We start from the raw sequence: 18,144 nt of genomic DNA, 5'->3' as shown, positions 1-18,144 counted from the left end.
TTAAGTGAGAGGCTGTTGTTGTGATACTACTTAACTAGATTTTCAATCTCCCGTAACTTTTTTGAAAAGAGATTGCATTTTGTTTGAAAGGAAGGCCAAGCACAGGAACAGGGTGAAAAGAGTTGTAAGTCAGGCACTGAGTACTCACTGACCACCATCTGAACATAATTATTCTGCAGCGAAGTGTTTTTTTTTAAATTTATTCATTTACGGGATGTGGGCATTGCCAGCTAAGCCAGCATTTATTGCCCTTGAGAAGATGTCTTGAATGATTCAAAGCTATGAACATTTGAAAAAATATCAGTCCTGCTGAAGAGTCTTGGCCCGAAATGTAGACTCTTTATTCCCCTCCATGGATGCTGCCTGACCGACTGAGTCCCTCCAGCATTTGGTGTGTGTTACTCTGGTTTTCCAGCATCTGCAGGATCTCTGGTGTTTAAAAAAACAACATACATCAAAGTTGCTGGTGAACGCAGCAGGCCAGGCAGCATCTATAGGAAGAGGCGCAGTCGACGTTTCAGGCCGAGACCCTTCGTCAGGACCCTTCCTGACGAAGGGTCTCGGCCTGAAACGTCGACTGCGCCTCTTCCTATAGATGCTGCCTGGCCTGCTGCGTTCACCAGCAACTTTGATGTATGTTGCTTGAATTTCCAGCATCTGCAGAATTCCTGTTGTCTGGTGTTTAAAATATGTTTTTTAAAAAATTGTGCCTTTTCTGCCATCTAGTGGATTCTTCCAAAAGTGCAGAGATATTGTTTAATACAGTTAAATGACTTGTCAGAGTTCAGCTTCAGCAGGTGAGATGGTGAAGAGCGGGGGTTCCCAACCTTTTTTGTGCCGTGGGCTGGGTATATCTGCACCCATGACACCCCTCCCCCTGCCTGTTGTCCCTCACCCCTCCCGTGGCGCTCCACCCTTGCCATTCCCAACATCCTTTGCTCCTACCAGATTTACAAACAAACTCTTTGCTCCAGGTTGACAAATACAGTACTGTGCACCCTATATGTGCCTAAGACTTTTGCACAGTACTGTATTGTCACTATTTCATTGCAAAAATTTATAGTGAATCTTCCAATTGCCCTTTCAAGAAGTTCTTTTGAGGTAAATGTTAGTTGCATATCAAGTCATTATGCATTCGGATAGAATGCCTTCTATAATCTTTAGCAGTTGAGAAACTGCATTCCAATGTCAGGAAATTATGTTGCAGCTTTATAAAATTCTACTTTGGCCACATTGGGTGAACTGCACCCAATTCTGGTTACCCGATTAAAGGGTGTAAAAGCTTTGAAGGGTGCTGCCTGGATTAGGGGGCATGTGCTATACAGAGAGGTTGGACAAACTTGGGTCGTTTTCTCTGGGTGACGGAGGCTGAGGGGAGATCTGACAGAGGTTTATAAGATCATGAGGGGCACAGATCGAGTAGACAGACAATATCTTTTTCTCAGGGTTGAAATATTTAACACTAAGAGGAATGCATTTAAGGTGAGAGGGAATAAGTTCAAAGAAGATGTGCCGGGCAGGTTTTTTTTAACATAGGAGGTGCTTGGTGCTTGGATTTGGCTGTCTGGGGTGGTGGTGGAGCTGTTCAAGAGGCTCTTAGATAGTCCCATGAATGTGCAGGAAATGGAAGGATGTGGACTTTGTCCCAGATTAATCCCGGAAGGGATCAGTTTAACTGGAAGTTTGTTTTCTAATTTAATGGGTTCGGTACAACATCATGGGCTGAAGGCCCTGTCCCTGTGTTGGACCGTTATAAAGCGTCAGCTATTCAAAAAGACACACAAAATGCTGGAGGAACTCAGCAGGCCAGGCAGCATCTGTGGAAAGGAATAAACAGTTGACATTTCAGACCAAGACCTTTCATCAGGAGTGGAATCAGTTGTCTGGAGTGGTAGTGGAGGCATTCATCAGGTTCTTAGATCAGCATTTCCATTTCCTGCACATTCATGCAGAAGGAAAAGACACAGAATTTATTTAGCTTTTACAATTAATAAACATCTTTAAATATTAATCTAAAATGCAAATATTGAAAACACAGGAAGAGTTCAGTAAGGTCACGCTTAATAGAACATAACATAGAATAGTACAGCACAGTACAAACCTGAGTGTAGGTGCTGGCACCTATTTGAGACTCTTCCAGTTGTTTCCCTGCATTTAAATTGAGAACCGTTCGGCTGTGGGGGATTCTCCAGAACACTGTGCTGTCTTACTGAACTGCAGAATCCAGGAAACTGCTGCCGACATCTGCCAACAGTGCTTCATCAAATTGTTGCCAGGACAACAAGTACTCCTGGCATTTCCCTACAAAAATCCAAGTCATAGACTTGAATGTTGAGCAGTTTCACTGCAGCTGCTGCCCGGCTTGAATATCAGCTGCTTTTTCAATTGATGCCAATTTGCAGTCGTCTTTATGACCACAGACAGATTTGTTTAGCCAGCAGCTGCTCAAGAGAAACCACATGCATCTCCTTTAAAGAAGGGAGTGCGTCAGGAGATCACTGTTCCCTCTAAGCTGTGTGGCCACGCAGTAACTGAAGTACTCCCGCACACGCAGCGTTTGTTGCTGCGCAGTTGCGTGACAACGAAGGCTATACGTGCGGGAGCATTTCAGTTGCTGTATGGCCACACACCTGCACAGCTTAGAGAGAACAGTGGGGGAAATTCCTTGAGTTTGCAATCACCCGTAACAATAATCTTGAATTCGTAATTTTATAAATAATTGTGTATTATTTTACCAAATACAAAGTTCTAAATAAATGTATTATCTGAGTACATATACAGTATGTCAACATATGCCACCCTGACATTCACTTTCTTGCGAGCATTTAAGGAACTGCAATATAATTTATGAAAAGCTATAAATAACAAAGACTGAAATGTGCAAATTTAGACAAATTGTGCAATTTTTTAAAAAGTAAATAATTATTACTGAGAACATGAGTTGTTGAGTCCATAAAAGTGTGTCCATAGGTTGTAGAGTCAATTTAGTGCTGGGGTGAGTGAAGTTATCCACACTGGCTCAGGAGCCTGATGGTTGTAGGGTAATAACTCTTCCTGAACTTGGTGGCGTGGGGACCTAAAGCTCTTGTACCCCCTGCCCACTGGGCAGTGAGAGCCTATATTTCACATGAGCAGGACAGAACCAAAAGAATACAGGACAGGATGAAGGGGGCAAGTAGAGTGGGGAAAATAAACAGGAATATTTAGAGATTCAGCTTTTTCTGCAAAGAAACGTACGAAATAGGAGCCAGAAACAGCCGTGTAGCCCTTGCCTTGCGCCTACTCTGTCACAGAGTAAGATCGTAACTAATCTTGGTTTCAGTTCCATTTTCTTGCCTTTCACTAGAAATACCGACTCCCAATAGACCAACAGCCTGATGAAGGGTCTCGGCCCGAAATGTTGCCTGTTTCCTCATCTCCAAAGATGCTGCCTGGCCTGCTGAGTTCCTCCAACATTTTGTGTGTATTGCTCTGATTTCCAGCATCTGTAGATTTTTTTTTCTTGTTTGTGAGATCAACACCCTGTCTGTATCAGCCTAAATATATTCAATGACCTCATCCCCACAGCTCCCTGGGGTGGAGGATTCCAAAGATTCATGCTCTGAAAAAAGAAATTCCTTCTCGTCTTTATCTGTAATAACTGACTCCTAATTCTGAAACAATGTCTCCGAGTTCTAAGCTGATCGACAAAGGGAAATTTTAAAAAAGGAAAATTGCCTGCGAGTCTCGTAGTTTGAGAATAAACATTTGAAGTCTGCATTTGGGCCGTGTAACCACATACCTTCTGGTTGTGGTGGCAACTATACAGTTGAAGTTGTTAGGAACAGTCAAAGGTGAAATTCTTGTCCATGTGCTCTGATGTTTTCCCTGCTGATGGGATCTCCCTGCCAGGTTGAAGAAGCAACAACTCATACTCTCCAGTGACCTTTCTCCCATGGTCCACTCTCCTGTCTGATTAGACTCCTTCCTCTCCAGCCTTTTACCTTTCATACCCACCGGGCTTCACCTATCACCATCTAGCTATCATTTTTTCCCAACCCCCACTTTTTTATTCTGGCATCTTCCTTCTTCCTTACCAGTCCTGAAGAAGGGTCTCGGCCCAAAACATTGACTGTTTATTCATTTTCTCCTCTCAGGCATCTATTTCCATAGATGCTGCCTGACCTACTGAGTTCCTCCAGCACTTTGTGTGTGTTACCTCATATTCTGTCTGGGTGGCCTCCAACCTGTCAGCATGAACGTTGATTTTTCTAACTTCCAGTGATTTCTCCCTCCTCTCCCTTCTCTCTTTTTCCCATTCTTCATCATGGCTCCCCTCTTATCCCTTCTCTTCTCCTCACCTGCCCATCAAGTCCCTCTGGTGTCTCTCCTCCTTCCCTTTTCCCCATGGTCCACTCTCCTCTCCTATCAGATTCCTCCTTCTTCAGCCTTTACTTTTTCCACGAGTCAGCTCCCAGATTCTCACATCATTCCCCCACCACTCCCACCCACCTTCCCCCTCATCCATCACCTGCCAGCTTGTACTTCTTCCTCTCCCCTCACCTTTTCATTCTGGCTTCTGCCCCCTTCCCTTCCAGTCCTGATGAAAGGTCTTGGCCCAAAACATCAGCTGTTCATTCCTCTCCATAGATGCTGCCTGACCTGCTGTGTTCCTCCAGCATTTTGTGTGTGTTCCTACTTGCTCTCTTTCTGCCACCCCCTGCCCTACAAGATCTTGCTCTGTGTTCCACACTCCACAAACTTCGCCCTCTTCTTGACGTGCTATTGTTAATTTAAGGTGGCTGACCTAAACTTGAATGCAATCCCAATTTTTAAAAAAACATGGATGAGCACGAGCCAGTAAACCTCAGTGCCCGTGTGTGGACTACCTGACCATCCCAGATCAGCGGGAATATTAGTAGTCTAGGTGACATTTTAGTATTTCAGTAGCTCTTTGAACAGGAGCTCCATCTGTTCTTACTCCTAAAAGCCAAGTCTTCACATTACCAGCCAGTTGTTCTGGAGATGTTTATGAAACCAGTGTTTGGTTACTACAAAAACTAAAACCAATGTAGGAGTTCCACACGTCATTTCCTGTCTTACTGGATTAGTGGATTATTGGTCCACTCCTGTCGCCACATAAAACTGCTGTATTCATACAGTGCAGAGCTGTTTCAGTTCTTTCTATTATTATGCCAGGAAAATCTTTATATACAGTTGCAAGAAAAAGTTTGTGAACTCTTTGCCATTACCTGGCTTTCTGCATTAATTACTCATAAAATGTGGTCTAATCTTCATCTTAGTCATAATAATAGACAAACACAGCCTAAACTAATAACACACGAACAATTGTACTTTTCATCTTTATTGAACACATTGTTTAATTATTCACAATCCAGGCTGGAAAAAGTATGTGAACCCTTGTAATTAATAGCTGGTAGAACCTCCTTTAACAGCAATAACCTCCACCAAACATTTCCTATAGGTGCTGATCAGTCCTGCACAACAGTGATGAGGAATTTTAGACCATTCCTCTATACAAAACTGTTTCAGTTCATCAGTATTTCTGGGATACCTGGCATGAACAGCCCTCTTCAGGTCATGTCACAGCTTCTCAATTGGGTTAAGGTCTGGACTCTGACTTAGCCATTCCAAATCACAAACTTCCTTCTTTTTAAACCATTCTGTTGTTGATTTACTCTTGTGTTTTGGATCACTGTCTTGTTGCATCATCTGACATCTATTAAGCTTCAGATAGCGGACTGCTACCTTGACTTTCTGCTGAGAAATGTCTTGATACAATTTTGAATTTATTGTTTCCTCAACGATTGCAAGCTGTCCAGGCCCTGAGGTAGCAAAGCAGACCCAAATCATGATGCTCTTTCCACCATGCTTCACAGTTGGGATAAGGTTTTGGTGTTGGTGTGCAGTGCCCTTTTTCGTCCAAATATAGCGGTGTGCATTTCTGCCAAAGAGTTCAACTTGTGTCTCGTCAATCCACAAAACATTGTCCCAGAAGCATTGTGGAACATCCAGGTGGTCTTTTACAAACTTGAGACATGCAGCAATGTTTTTCTTTAGGAGAGCAGTGGTTTCCTCCATGGTGTCCTTCCACGAACATCATTCTTGTTCAGTGTTTTTCTTGTAGTGAACACATGAACAGAGACTTTAGCAAGTAAGTTCTAGAGATTTCTGCAGGTCTTTTGATACAACCCTTGAGTTCCTTTTCACCTCCTTCAGCATTGCATGTTGTGCTCTTGGTGTGATCTTTGCAGAATGCCCACTCCTAGGAAGAGTAGCAACACTACTGAATTTCCTCCATTTGTAGACAATTTCTCTTGCTGTGCACTGCTGAACACTTAGGTTTTTAGAAATGCTTGTGTAGCCTTTTCAAGCTTCATGTGTCTACAATTCTTCTTCTAAGGTCCTCTGAAAGTTGTTTTGATCGAGGCATGGTGCACATAAACAGATTTTTTTTGAGAAGAGCAGGCTCCGTCAGTAACCTAACTTTGTGTGTCTTTTATAGGGCAGGGCAGCTCCACAACCCACACCTCCAATCTCATCTCATTGGCTGGAACAGCTTTTGTAGAAGACATTACCCCAGAGGTTTACATACTGTTCTGAACCTAGACTGTGATTGTTTAAATGGTGTACTCAGTATTGACAAGAAGTTGTTCAATTGTGTGCTATTAGTTTAAGCAGATTATGTTGTCTATTATTGTGACTTTGATGAAGATCAGACCACATTTTATGAGTAATTAGTGCCAGGTAACTGCAAAGGGTTCACAAACTTTTTCTTTGCAGCAGTATATGTACTTTCATAATAAATTGGCTTTGAACTTTGAATGTTGATTCCCTCTACCCCCACCCCAAACAAGACACTAAAACGTCAAAGCATCTGGACAAGAATTTCTTCTTTTTCTGTTCCTTTCACTCAGTTTATACCCATTGATAAACAGAGATCAAAGATCTCTTCAGTTCTCCTTAAAAATTTGAACCCCCAAACAAACTCAATTGCTTGAGATGACATATGATGCATTGGCCTTCATTAGTCAGGGGAAAAAACCACGAGTTAATGTGTAACTCTGTAAAACCATAGTTAGACCACACTTGGGATATTGTGTTCAGTGCTGATTACTTCATTATACGAAGGATGTGTAAACTTTAGAGAGGGTGCAGAGGAAATTTACCAGAATACTGCCTGGATTAGAGAGCATGTCTTATGAAGAAATGTTGAGCAAACTAGGGCTTTTCTATTTGGGCGAAGGAGGATTAGAGGTGACTTGATAGAGATGTACAAGATGTTAAAAAGCATAGATAAAATGGACAGCAAGAGACTTTTTCCCAGGGGAAAAAAAAATGCTGATATGAATGGGCATAGTTTGAAGGTGATTGCGGGATGTCAGAGGTAGATTTTTAACACAGAGAGTGGTGAGGGCGTGGAATGCATTGCCAGGAGGAGGAGGTAGACTGTTAGATAAGCATATGGATAAAAGAAAAATGGAGTGCTGTGTTGGAGGGTAGCATTAGATTGAAGGTTAAAAGTTCAGTACAACATCATGGGTCGAGGGGTCTGCTCTGTGCTGTACTGTTCAATGTTCTAAGAAGGTTAGTGATACTGGGGGAAGCCAGATCAGTGCAAGCCATCATCTTCACAAAACCAAAGGCTGAAACTGACACAAAGCAAGTGCACTTGTCGCCAAGGACTCCAAACATCACAGTCATGAAGCAGTTGATTGTAACATCAGCCATACACGGTTACTGGTTCTACTGAGGTCCAGTTGCATGCTGAAGATCCAATGGGTTTGTAAACACAAACACTTTTCCCAGGCAGGGTGTGGAGGTGGTTATATGGCATGAAAATAAAGACATGGTCTGGTTGAATGGCGCAGGGAGCTAAATAGCCTGTCCTACTCACGGGCTGCTCAGTACAATCCTCACTCGTTTGATTTGATGCAAACTCAAGATTCAAAGACTCATAAAGTAGAGGTGTTGGTGAGCTTTCCTGATTGTGTCATATGTGTGCTGAGACCATGGGAGGTTATGCAAGTTGTGCACTCCCAGGAGTTTGAAAGTGCTTGCAGTTTCCACTGCTGTGTCGCCAATGTGTAGAGGGTGTGAGTGGTGCGAGTTCTCCTGAAGTCAATAACCGTCTCCTCTGTCTTGTTGACATTGAGGAAGAGACACATCTCACTGTATGTTTCAATGTACATGTGACAAATATAGCTCATCTCTAATCTTCAAAAGCCTGTGTACTTTGGAGCTTAGAACTGGGCTGTGAAATTTATAGCTATTATACAAATATAAATAGCTAGAATATATATAGTTGGAATTTAATCCCGACAAGTGCACAGTAATGCCTTTAGGAAAGTCATATATGGTTAGGAAATGTACTCTAAATGAGGAATGTTAATGAACAGAGACCTGGGGTGCACGTTCATAGTTCTTTGACAGTGGCATACAGGTTGATACGTTGGTGAAGGCAGCATGTGGCACGCTTGCCTTCATAGTTCAAGGCATTGATAAAAGTTACCCTGCAACTTTGAAACTTCACATTTTGTAAATCAATGGCTTAGCCATACGTAGTAGGTTGTGTTGTCCTTGCCTCAGCATAGGAATGATGTGATTGTTCTGGACACAGTGCAGGGGAGATTAACTGAGATGTTGACTAGATTAGAATGTTAGCTATGACAAGAGATTGAATAAACTGGACTTTTTACCTTGGACTGAGGGGCAACCGCAGGAAGGAGCTTAAGAATGAAATTAGGAGAGCCAGAAGGGGCCATGAGAAGGCCTTGACGGACAGGATTAAGGAAAACCCCAGGGCATTCTACAAGAATGTGAGGAGCAAGAGGATAAGATGTGAGAGAACAGGACCAATCAAGAGCGACAATGGAAAAGTGTGTATGGAACTGGAGGTAACAGCGGAGGTACTTAATGAATACTTTGCTTCAGTATTCACTACGGAAAAGGATCTTGACGATTGTAGGGATGACTTGCAGTGGACTGAAAAACTTGGGAATGTAGATACAGATATTAAGAAAGAGGATGTGCTGGAGCTTTTGGAAAGCATCAAGTTGGATAAGTCTTCGGGACTGGATGAGATATACCCCAGGCTACAGTGGGAAGCGAGGGAGGAGATTGCTGAGCCTCTGGCAATGATCTTTGCATCATCAATGAGGACAGGAGAGGTTCCGGAGGGTTGGAGGGTTGCGGATGTTGTTCCCTTATTCAAGAAAGGGAGTAGAAATAGCTCAGGAAATTATAAACGAGTGAGTCTCACTTCAGTGGTTGATAAGTTGATGGAGAAGATCCTGAGAGGCAGGATTTATGAGCATTTAGAGAGGCATACTATGATTAGGAATTGTCAGCATGGCTTTTTGAAGGCAGGTCTTGCCTTGTGAGCCTGATTGAATTTTTTGAGAATGTGACTAAGCACATTGATGAAGGTAGAGCCGTAGATGTCATGTATATGGATTTTAGCAAGGCATTTGATAAGGTACCCCATGCGAGGCTTATTGAGAAAGTAAGGAGGCATGGGATCCAAGGGGACACTGCTTTGTGGATCCAGAATTGGCTTACCCACAGAAGGCAAAGAATGGTTGTAGATGGGTCATATTCCGCATGGAGGTCAGTCACCAGTGGTGTGCCTCAGGGATCTGTTCTGGTCCCCTACTCTTTGTAATGTTTATAAATGACCTGGATGAGGAAGTGGAGGGATGGGTTAGTAAATTTGTGATGACACAAAGGTTGGGGGTGCTGTGGATAGTGTGGAGGGCTGTCAGAGGTTACAACGGGACATTGATAGGATGCAAAACTGGGATGAGAAGTGGCAGATGGAGTTCAACCCAGATAAGTGTGAGGTGGTTCATTTTGGTAGGTCAAATATGATGACAGAATATAGTATTAATGGTAAGACTCTTGGTAGTGTGGAGGATCAGAGAGATCTTGGGGTCCGAGTCCATAGGACACTCAAAGCTGCTACGCAGGTTGACTCTGTGATTAAGAAGGTATATGGTGCATTGGCCTTCATCAATCGTGGGATTGAGTTGAGCCGAGAGGTAATGTTACAGCTATGTAGGACCCTGGTCAGGCCCCACTTGGAGTACGGTGCTCAATTCTGGTCACTATAGGAGGGACATGGAAATAGAAAGAGTCCAGAGGAGATTTACAAGGATGTTGCCTGGATTGGGGAGCATGCCTTATAAGAATAGGTTGAGTGAAATCAGCCTTTTCTCCTTGGAGCGATGGAGGATGAGAGGTGACTTGATGGAGGTGTAGAAGATAATGAGAGGCATTGATCACGTGGATAGTCAGAGGCTTTTCCCCAGGGCTGAGATGGCTAGCATGAGAGGGCATAGTTTTAAGGTGCTTGGAAGTGGGTACAGAGGAGATGTCAGGGGTAAGGTCTTTACGCAGAGAGTAGTGAGTGCATGGAATGGGCTGCCGGAGCTGAATAGCCTGTTCTACTCACGGGCAGTTCAGTACAATCCTCGCTCATTTGATTTGACGCAAGATTCAAGATTAAAAGACTCATTGAGGCTTTGATTATCTTTCCTGATTGTGTAGCTGCCTGCTTGATGTTGCGCTGTGTTTTGGTTGGTGACGTTTCTTTTTAAAGTGCCTGTACTTTCTTAGAAGTTTACTTAAAACTGTGACAAACATCTGTTGATGCACAATGGAAGAGTATCCTAACACTGCATCATGGCCTGGCATGAAAACTCCAACGCCCAGGAACAGGAAGGGCTGCAGAAAGTGGTGGATGCAGCCCAGTCCCATCACAGGCAAGGCCCTCTCACTACCGAGTACACTTACACGGAAAGCTGCCCCAAGAAAGCAGCATCTGTCATCAAAGGCACCCATCATCCAGGCCGTGCTCTCTTCTTGCTGCTACCATCAGACAGGAGATACAGAAGCTTTAGGTCCCACACCACCAGGTTCAGGAGCAGTAATTACCCTTCAACCCTCAGCCTACTGCATTGATAACTTCACTCACCACTGTGAACTGCTTCTACTAACTACAGACGCACTTTCAGGAACTCTTTACAACTCATGCTTTTTCTTTGCACACCGTCTTCTTTCACACATTGATTGTTCATCAGTTTTTACTTACATATATTTTTCAGAGATTCTTTATTTTCCTGTGCGTGGGCACGTGGCCAAGTGGTTAAGGCATTGGACTAGCGACCTGAAGGTCGTGAGTTCGAGCCCCAGCCGAGGCAACATGTTGTGTCCTTGAGCAAGGCACTTAATCACACATTGCTCTGCGACGACACTGGTGCCAAGCTGTATGGGTCCTAATGCCCTTCCCTTGGACAACATTGGTGTCGTGGAGAGGGGAGACTTGCAGCATGGGCAACTGCTGGTCTTCCACACAATCTTGCCCAGGCCTGCGCCCTGGAGAGTGAAGACTTTCCAGGCGCAGATCCATGGTCTCACAAGACTAACGGATGCCTTTAATTGAATTTATTTTCCTGTAAATGCCTGCAAGAAAAGTAATCTTAAGGTCGTATATGGTAACATGCGTACTTTGATAATAAATTTACTTAGAAATTTATGCACTTCATGGTGACTAACATTCACTCTGTATACCTGTGTGTTTCCATAGGAATTGATAAAGAGAACGTGGAACTCTCACCAACATCGGGACACGCCAACAGTGGGCGAATCCGTCATGGGTCTGCAAGTCAAGTGCAGAAGCAACGCAGTGCTAGCAGCTTCAAGCGCCCCAGCATTAAAAAGATTGTGTGACGTGTTCTGTGATTGACCCACCCGGCCTGGTCAGGCTACGGCCAAGTGGGCCCTTCCGCTCCCCCCAAAAAAAAGACGCTCTCTTCCCGTCACATGGGATGTGCACCGTCCAACTAACGGGCGAAGATTGCTGTGCGACCGGACACTCATCTTAGTTCCCTTTCACGCCGTCAGTGTTCTCTACAGTTTCAATACAAGAGTTCTTCTTCATGGAACTTAGCGTTGCAAAGAGAGGATTCGTTTTAATTCTGTCACCTTTACTTTAGTTGGGGGAGGGGGGGAAAGGCACTGAGATTCGTATCAACACTGTAATCGCTGTCAAAACATGGAAACCATTAATTGCAGAAGGGAAGGTTCTAACCTAATCGCCTTCTACACGATAATGAAAAGTGCTTAACCTCTGTTTACAGTTCAGTTTTCAGCGATCAATAGAAATGGCTTAATGGGTAGCAATTAATCATGTCTGTTGGTGATTTTTGCTTTGAGGGTACCCTGTGTTTAGAGAAAGAAACCTTTTAAGCTGTAGGTACAGTAACCAAACATCATGTTTAAAGCACATTTAACTCACCGAAGTTAGGTCCATTGCAGCAATCATAGAAAATGTACATATCCAATACATTTATTTTACTGATCCGCAAATAGCAAAGACTTTGTCTTTCTTTTTATATTTGTTTACAGTCCTGGAAAAACTATGAATTAAACTATGATATGCAAGAACTTTGCCAAAATAGGTAATTATTACAAACAAAAAAAACTTAGTATTAAATTTGTGGTATTCAGCGAATGTGACTCCTTTAGGGACAATTGTGTAGATGCCGTTAATGTCTCAAAAATAAAACTGAAACGGCACCTCTATCTTGTGCATTTAACAAAATATTCTGGTGTGATTTCAAGACGATTCTGTTCACAGTTGAATGCGGATCAACTCGGAGCAGGTGACCTGAGACTAACATGAGTATCTTCAATTTAGTTTCTAGGTCAACACACCCACACCCCACAAACGTTCACATGCGCACACAATTTAAAACTCAAAGATGTTTCTCTCAGTCAATGTTATGCAACAGACCTTACTGCAAGAAGTCACTGCTAGTGTTGGCCACAGAGTTTTTTTAAACTGCAGTATGTTCATCTGTAAATAGTTTTTGTGTAAAATTGAGAAAGGTATATTTACTACACTGTAAATACATGTGATGATATATTGTATTATTTTGCTTTTTGTAAAGCAGTTAGTTGCTGTACATGTATAACATATGAAATTTGATTATTCTAGTGTCAGTAATGTTAACTTCTCTCTTCCCTTCCGTTGCATTTTATGTCATTAAAAGAATCAAAAAGAAAATGGCTGTTAATGTTACTCACAAGTTTTGTTGGGGAAAAAAATGTCCCATTATCTGATGTTGCAAAACATTTTGATTCTGTTTATGATGCAGTTTAAATAACTTTGCTTCTGGATGGAGGACTGTACTTCCCCACTCTACCCTCAGTGGCCACTTTATTAGGTACACCCGCTCGTTAATCCAAGTATCTAATCAGCCGGTCATGTGGCAGCAGCTCAGTGCATAAAAGCATGCAGACATGGACAAGAGGTTCAGTTGTTGTTCAGACCAAGCATCAGAATGTGGAAGAAATGTGATTAAGTGACTTTGTGGAATAATTGTTGGTGCTATATGATTTGAGTTTCTCAGAAACTGCTAATCTCCCAGGATTTTCGTGAACAACAGTCTCTAGAGTTTACAAAGAAAAGTGCAAAAAACAAAAACAAAAAATCCAATAAGCAGCAGTTCTGTGGGCAAAAAATGCCTTATTAATGTGAGGTCAGAGGAGAATGTCCAGACTGGTTCAAACTGACATAACAGTGCCAGTAGCTCAAATAACAGCATCTCTGAATGCACAACATGTCAAACCTTGAAGTGGATGGGTTGCATTAGCAGACCACAAACATACACTCAGGTGGCCACTTTATTAGGTTTAGGACGTACAATCCATTGTCCTTTAATTTGAATGTTCCAGTCATTCCTAAAAAAAATCAAGAAACTCATCAGATATTTATTCTGAATCTCCTCAGAAATCTTGCAAGTGATAAATGACAAAAGATCACAATGTACCAGGTTCCCCTTCTGTCAGCCTGCTGGTAACAAGAGTAACTTACTTACAGTGAGTATTTATGTGTGTGTATGTATATATAAAATAGTTGAGTAAGTAGTGTAAAAACAGAAATAAAACACGCAGTGATGTAGTGTTCATGGGTTCAATGTCCATTCAGAAATCGGATGGCAGAGGGGAAGAAGTTGCTCCGGAATTGTCGTCTGCGTGTCTTCAGGCTTCCGTACCTCCTTCCTTGATGGTAGCAATGAGAACAGGGCATGACCTGAATGATGGAGGTCCTTAATGATGGAAGAATTCCTGAAAAATTCTCAGTTTTCTGAACTCCCATTAATTTGTATACTCTGGCTTTTGTTTTTATATTTTGTTAACCAGCTGGTTCATTTTTCTTATAAATTCCCTCTTTCTAATTAGAATAAACTTCTGCTGAGCACTGCGATAAGCAACATAATTACCACTGTTCATCTACTGATTTCTCCTTCAGCCAGTGTTCCTAAACTATTCTGGACTACTCTTCTGTATTTTTGCAATTGCCCTTATTTAAATTCAGTCTGTTGTTTTTGGATATGTGATGTTTGCCCATAAACTGACTCTGGAATTCTGGTGAGTCTCGCCACAAAACGCCAACTCTTTATTCCTCTCCATAGATGCTGCCTGACCTGCTGAGTTCCTCCAACGCTTTGTGTGTGTATTGCTCTGGATTCCCAGCAAATGCAGAATCTCGTGTGTCTGAAATTCTGCCCAGCTGTGATCACAGCTTCTCAAAGGATCTTTAACTGCAAGTTCTCTTCTTAATCCTGCCTCAATTAATTAGCATATCTAAAATAACCAGTTTTCTGGGTAGGTTCTGCAACATTTTTCCTTCAGAAAAATGCACAGCTCAAATTCTTCTCCAATGATACTCTTACCAGTGTGACTAGTTCAATTAGTGTGCAGACTAAAGTTATTCATTATTGGTCCAGTTTCCTTCTGGCATGCATCCCCGGTACTTCTCCGTTTATGTCTTGGCCTACTAAGTGACAATGCTTTGGGGAACCGCAGCTTATTCTCACCCACGCCCTATTATTTATTTCCACCCAAGTTTATTCATATCTTGATGCACACCCAAATACCTTACTTCAAAATCAACACTACCTCACCACCTTTTCCTAATGAGGGTCTTGGCCCAAAAAGATGTTGCCTGAATTCCTTTAGCATGTTATGTGTGTTGCACAAAATTTCCAGCATCTGCAGAATCCTTTCCCCCCTTTTACCTATTCTTTTGAAACATTGAATAATCCAAAATACTAAGTTCCCAATTCCTACAGGTCAGGCAGCATCCATGGAGAGAAATAAACCGTCGACGTTTCGGGCCGTGACTCTTTTGAACTCCTCCAGCATTTTGGGTGTGGTGTGTTGCTCTGGATTTCTAGCATCTGCAGAATCTCTTGTGTCCCAATTCCCAAATCATCCTGTAACCACGCCTCTGTAATATGAGATCAAGCACCATTGTACACCATCGGCATCTATCTGCTTACTAATGCGTCACAGAAAACAAGAAGCAGCTGCGAAAGAAGAGACCAAACAACCAAAAGACTCGACCACAAACCACAGCCACCACTTACTCTTGCCCCCACTGCACCAGACTGTGTGGATCCTGGCTCGATCTCTACAGCAACCTGAGGACAATCCCTTAGCAGAATATCATACTCAACTCAAGTGATCGCATTACTACTAAGATCACAAATGCTGCATGCTTTCAGGCAAAGAGCCTTAATCTTTAACTTAATTCTTATTTAGGATTCTCTTTCTACTCTACCCTTTTGCTGGTATTTTCTGCCTTCTCCTCTTGCACATTAATCTTCATTCACCCCATCATTACTTTGTGCTCCCATGCGCTCATTTCTTTTTGATTCAATTAAATTTTCCTGTCCAATCAATAAAAGCATTCTGCTGTCCCAGAGTCAACGTTTATCCCTGGGCCTCGTGTGACTGATGCAGAGCAATGTGCATTCTTAAGCTGCAGAGGGTGACAATGAAAATTCGAAGTCCCACAAACTGATTTTAATTAAAGTAAGCAATGACAGTAAAGAGTTGATGCACTGCAATAAATCAACCATAATCGGATGCAAGAGCAGACTGGATGGACTGAATGGAGTAATTCTGCTCCTAGGTATTACAGGTATCACTGCCTTTGGACTCAGTGTTTCTGATAGGTTAAGTTTCATTAGCAACACACACAACATGCTGGAGGAACTCAGCAGGTCAGGAGGGGAATAAACAGTCGGCGTCTCAGACCAAGACCCTTCATCGGGACTGGAAAGGCAGGGGGAAGAAGCCAGAGAAAAGAAGTTGGGGGGGAGGCGGGGGAAGGACTACAAGCTGGAAGGTGGCAGATGAAGCCAGGTGGGTGGGAATGAAGTAAGAAACTGGGAGGTGATTGGTGGAAAACATAAAGGGCTGGAGAAGAAGGAATCTGATTGGAGAGGAAAGTGGACCATGCGAGAAAGTGAAGGAGGAGGAGAACCAGGGGCAGGTGATAGGCAAGTAAGGAAAAGAGGAGAGGTAAGAAGGGGTTAGAGTGGGAAATTGAAGGGGGAGGGAGGAAATTACCAGAAGCTGGAGAAATTGATGTTCATGCCATCAGGTTGGAGGTTACCCAGATGGTATATGAGATGTTTCTCCTTCAACCTGAGAGTGGCTCCATCATGGCAGTAGAGGAGGTTATGGATGGACATGTTCGCCACCAGGAAATCCTGCTTTTTGTGGATAGAGCAGAGGTGCTGGACAAAATGAACACCCAATCGAATTCAGGTTTCACCAATGTAGATGCCACTTCTGGAGTACCAGATACAGTAGACAATCCCCAACAGATTCGCAGGTGAAGTGCTGCCTCACCCGGAAAAACTGCTTGGGGCCCTGAGCGGAGGTGATTGGGCAGGTGCGGCAATTCTGCTTGCAAGGGTAAGTGCCAGGAGGGAGATTAGTGAGGAGGGGCAAATGGACAAGGGAATCACAAGAGGAAGCCATCCCTATGGAAAGCGGCAGAGAGCAGGGTGGCAGGGGGAGAGTAAAGATGTGTTTTGTAGTAGGGTCTAGTTGAAGATTGTGGAAGTTCTGGAGAATGATGCACCAGATGTGCCAGCTCAAGGTAGGTGAGGACAAGAGGAAGTTTATCCTTGTTAAGGCAGCAGGAAGATAGGGTAAAGGCAGATGTTCGGGAAATGGAGGGGATGTGGGCAAAGGCAGCATTGGTGGGGGAAGAAGGGATATCCCATTTTTTTGAAGGAGGTTTTGGGAAGGAAGGCCTGATCCTGGGAACTGATGCAGCAGAGACAAAGGAAATGAGAAAAGGGAATAGCATTTTTACAGGAGACAAGGTTGAAAATGTACAGTTAAGATAACAGTGGAGTCAGTAGGTTTATAAAAGATATCGGTAAACAGTTTGTCTCCAGAGTTGGAAACGGATTAAGAAAGGAGAGGGAGACATCAGAAATGGATCGTGAATTTCAGGACAGGACAGAAGTTGGAGGCAAAGTTGATGGCATTGATGTGCTCAGTATGGGTGCAGGGAGCAGCACCAATGCAGTCATTAATGTAGCACAGAAAGAACTGGGGAGCATTACCAGGGAAGGCTTGGAACTTGGACTGTTCTAAGTAGCCAAAAAAAGGCAGGCAGAGCTGGAGTCCTGAAGATGCCTATGGTGACACCTTTTGTTTGGAGAAAGTGGGAGGAGCTAAAAGAGAAATTGTTGGGTGTGAGGACCAGTTCTGCCAGGCGGAGAAGGGTGGCGGTGGAGGGGAACTGGCCAAGTCTCTTGTTGAGAAAGAAGCAGAGAGCTTTAAGGCCTTCTTGATGATAGAATAAAAGTGTATAGGGACTGGACAACCTAGGTGAAAATGAGATGGTCAGGGCCAAGAATTGAAAGTTGTTGAGATCAAGATCACGTTGTGGATGTAAGTGGGAAGGGACTGAAGCAAGGGGATAAAATGGAGTCAAGATGTGTGTATCAGTAGGGCAGGAGCAGGCAGAGACAATGGACCTACCCAGTCAGTTAGGCTTTATTACACAAAAAATACTGGTGAACGCAGCAGGCCAGGCAGCATCTATAGGAAAAGGTACAGTCGACGTTTTGGGCCGAGACCTGACGAAGGGTCTGGCCCAAAATGTCGACTGTACTTCTTCCTATAGATGCTGCCTGGCCTGCTGTGTTCACCAGCATTTTTTGTGTGTGTTGCTTGAATTTCCAACATCTGCAGACTTCTTCGTGATTAGGTTTTATTAAGCTGTTTTTGAATCCAGGAGCTTAAGTTCTGTAGAGTTCCACAGAA

The 18,144-nt window shown here is 43.2% G+C and overlaps 1 protein-coding gene across 9 annotated transcripts in view; it reads left to right on the top strand.

Moving 5' to 3' along the window:
* The window catches only part of nf1a (neurofibromin 1a), a 385,105-nt gene extending 372,052 nt beyond the window's left edge, over positions 1-13,053 (top strand). For all 9 annotated transcript variants that reach the window (XM_063031787.1, XM_063031792.1, XM_063031790.1 and 6 more), the window contains one exon: positions 11,588-13,053. In XM_063031787.1, the coding sequence (XP_062887857.1) occupies positions 11,588-11,730 (143 nt within the window). In that variant the 3' untranslated portion in view covers positions 11,731-13,053. The remainder of the gene's footprint in view (positions 1-11,587) is intronic.
* Positions 13,054-18,144: the final 5,091 nt, after the last annotated feature.

The sequence above is a fragment of the Mobula hypostoma genome, chromosome 23, assembly GCF_963921235.1.
Source record: "Mobula hypostoma chromosome 23, sMobHyp1.1, whole genome shotgun sequence".
Classification (NCBI taxonomy): domain Eukaryota; kingdom Metazoa; phylum Chordata; class Chondrichthyes; order Myliobatiformes; family Myliobatidae; genus Mobula; species Mobula hypostoma.
Note: the sequence above shows the minus strand (reverse complement) of the source record. Positions and strands in the feature narration are given on the sequence as shown.